The following is a 2572-nucleotide window of genomic DNA, read 5'->3' as shown; positions in this document are numbered from 1 at the left end:
ACCAACATCTGGTGAAAATTTCATGTCATTAGCACCTCTAGTAATATATTTACTGAGAAAAATGGTGACGTGTTCAATACTTATTTTACCCGCTGTATATCAAATACCAATGTCAAGTTTTCAAAAACGTTTTTGTCTTTGTTAATTTTTAATGAGATCAACTAGAAAGTAAGTGTATTTCTGGTAAAAAAAAATACATAAATTTCAGTTTTGCAAGTTAATGTAATTATTATTTATCTTCTTGAGAGTAGAAATCACGGCGTTCAAATGAAAGCAACAATTCAGTCTGCTTTATCAATATTTCTGAGGTTCAAACTACTGTCCACATGTACAAAAAAAGGTCATTTACTTCCAGGTGAGGGCAGATGGATTTCAGAAGTTTGAAGGTGTTGTTTCTAGAAAGAAACGACACAAAAACATGCTGAAACAAAAAGAAGAAATTTATTAGTTTTCCCCCCTTTTTATATAATAAAAAGAATATTTTGTTTTGAAAATGCTCTTACTTGTTCTTTTGTAGTTTCGATCACCAGTGCATTTGGCACTAATATTGCTGTTTTAGTTTTTCTGATTAATTTCACAGATGTCACTGGGATGGAAATCTGGGGGAAGAAAATCTTTTAAATACAAACTAATGAGTGTCAGAAATATCACAAGAGTTCTCTTTCCACTTACCTTGATATCTTTGCCAAAGACTTTTGAGTGGAAACAGATCCAGTTGTCAGAAACAAACAGTTTCCCCTGATATAAAATGTCTTTTTGTAAGGCACAGGTGTAACCTGACAACAACACAAACACCCCTTAAAGGAAACAAATTCAACATTTCCTGTTCTTGTATGAACGCAGAATCAGAAACTTACTTTGTTTGAGGATTTCATCTTTGTTGACGGTTTTAAATAACTTGTGGTACTGTGCATTTGCCTTTGACAACTGTAACAAACATTTATTTTGTAACAACTGCAGAATAATCCAAGTCTGTAAATGAGATTTGGTTCGAGTTAGACAGTGTTAGTACCTGGTTGGATTGGGATTTCTTCCGGTCAAACTTAGTTTCAAAGTCACTCAGACTCAGCATTGGTGAAAGCGGCTCTGCAGGTTTGTGTCTGGTAAAGAAAAGTCAGTGTTTATATGGTTTACTAACCTGGGAGCAGCTACAGAAAGAAAACTACAGTTTAAGTAGTGCTGATATTATTAAAGTAAATGTCAATCCTTGTAGATTGTCAACTGGTCACAGGCTGTTTTACTAAAATATGTAAACATCTCTTTGTTTACACATGTAAAAAGCACAGGTGTAACTGTTGCTGCACAAATATAAAGATTTGTACCAGTTTTATTAAAGGGGCAATATCAGGTAAAATCAACTTTTTTGAGTTTTATATCATGTTATAATGTTATACTCTCATAAAAACATGCCCAAAGCCTTGCTCTGACCCATTCATGCATGTTTNTTTGAGAAATCCTGCAGCGTTTTTAGGAAGACATGCTGAGGAGCAAAACGACAGGTGGGGACCAGAAGCACCTTTGGGGACCAGAAATGCCCCTGCGACCTGTCTTTAAGTCAAACTTCCTCACGGCAGAGCGCACCCCAACCCTCCTTTCCACACACCCCGCCCATGACTCCTGCAGGCTTTTGGGTGAAAGTGAAAGTGAAACTTAGCTGTCTGGTGAGCTCTCAACATTAGTTCTCACTCAGTGAAGCTCTTTTCAGATGAAAAATACCTTTGAGGAAATGTACTTTCAGATTCCAAGTAAACTACATCATAGCAGCCCCCCACCACCCCCCACCCCGGCACCGAAATGGGCAAAACGGAAGCGGACGGTGGTTCTTAAAGATACAGAGGCCAATTTCAAGGCGTTTAGAAGAGGAAGTGACGAGAAGATAAGTTTATTTTCTATTTAAACATAAAAACAGCTTTTTAATAACAACTAAAGGTGACATAGATATTTTATTATGGTATAGTATTTAAATATATGCCTGAGAAACACATAATATTGGCCCTTTAAAAGTTAGAATTCATGAGCACTGAAGCATCTTTACAGTGTGATTCTCAGCTTTAAAACGAATGGTTCCCTTTTTACAGTTTCTTTTTACACACTTTGTGCTCTTTTAATCAACTGTTTGTTAAAACATTCAGCTCATTTAGGAAGTTTTTTGCAATTTTTTAAAAGGGTTTTAACTTTGTTACAAAAAACATTAAAGTAAGTTGTTAAATTAAGTTGTCTTCAGCTCCTTTAAAAATAACGTTTTGGTTTGAACTGTAATTCATGGTACAAGTTCTACTTCTTCTTACGCTCCTTTTAACATTTGTCTACCATTTTACTCGTTTTAGATTTTAGCTACAGGTTTGCTTATTTTAGCTTTTAGCTTTGATTTAGCTGGTTTTTGGATTTTGCTACTGATCAGTTGATTTTTTAAAAATTTTAACCTTTAATTCTATTATTTTTGCTGCTATTGATTTTGTCACATGGCAACATACTGTTTGGTGGATTGATGTATGTATATGCTGCTGCTACTACACCAGAATTTCCCAGCGTGGGACAATAAAGGCTGATTCTATTCTATTCTATTCTATTC

At 35.2% G+C, this 2572-nt stretch overlaps 1 protein-coding gene across 1 annotated transcript in view; it reads right to left on the bottom strand.

The window, feature by feature from the left end:
- The window catches only part of LOC106530708 (GRAM domain-containing protein 3), a 27006-nt gene that overhangs the window by 15869 nt on the left and 8565 nt on the right, over nucleotides 1-2572 (bottom strand). Inside the window, exons 3-7 of the mRNA XM_014026399.1 lie at nucleotides 1013-1100; nucleotides 858-927; nucleotides 673-776; nucleotides 504-599; nucleotides 350-421 (exon numbers count right to left, since the gene is read on the bottom strand). Of these exons, the coding sequence (XP_013881853.1) occupies nucleotides 350-421; nucleotides 504-599; nucleotides 673-776; nucleotides 858-927; nucleotides 1013-1100 (430 nt within the window). The remainder of the gene's footprint in view (nucleotides 1-349; nucleotides 422-503; nucleotides 600-672; nucleotides 777-857; nucleotides 928-1012; nucleotides 1101-2572) is intronic.

Source organism: Austrofundulus limnaeus, unplaced genomic scaffold (assembly GCF_001266775.1).
Source record: "Austrofundulus limnaeus strain Quisiro unplaced genomic scaffold, Austrofundulus_limnaeus-1.0 Scaffold549, whole genome shotgun sequence".
Lineage (NCBI taxonomy): Eukaryota > Metazoa > Chordata > Actinopteri > Cyprinodontiformes > Rivulidae > Austrofundulus > Austrofundulus limnaeus.
This window is presented reverse-complemented; position numbering and strand designations above follow the sequence as displayed.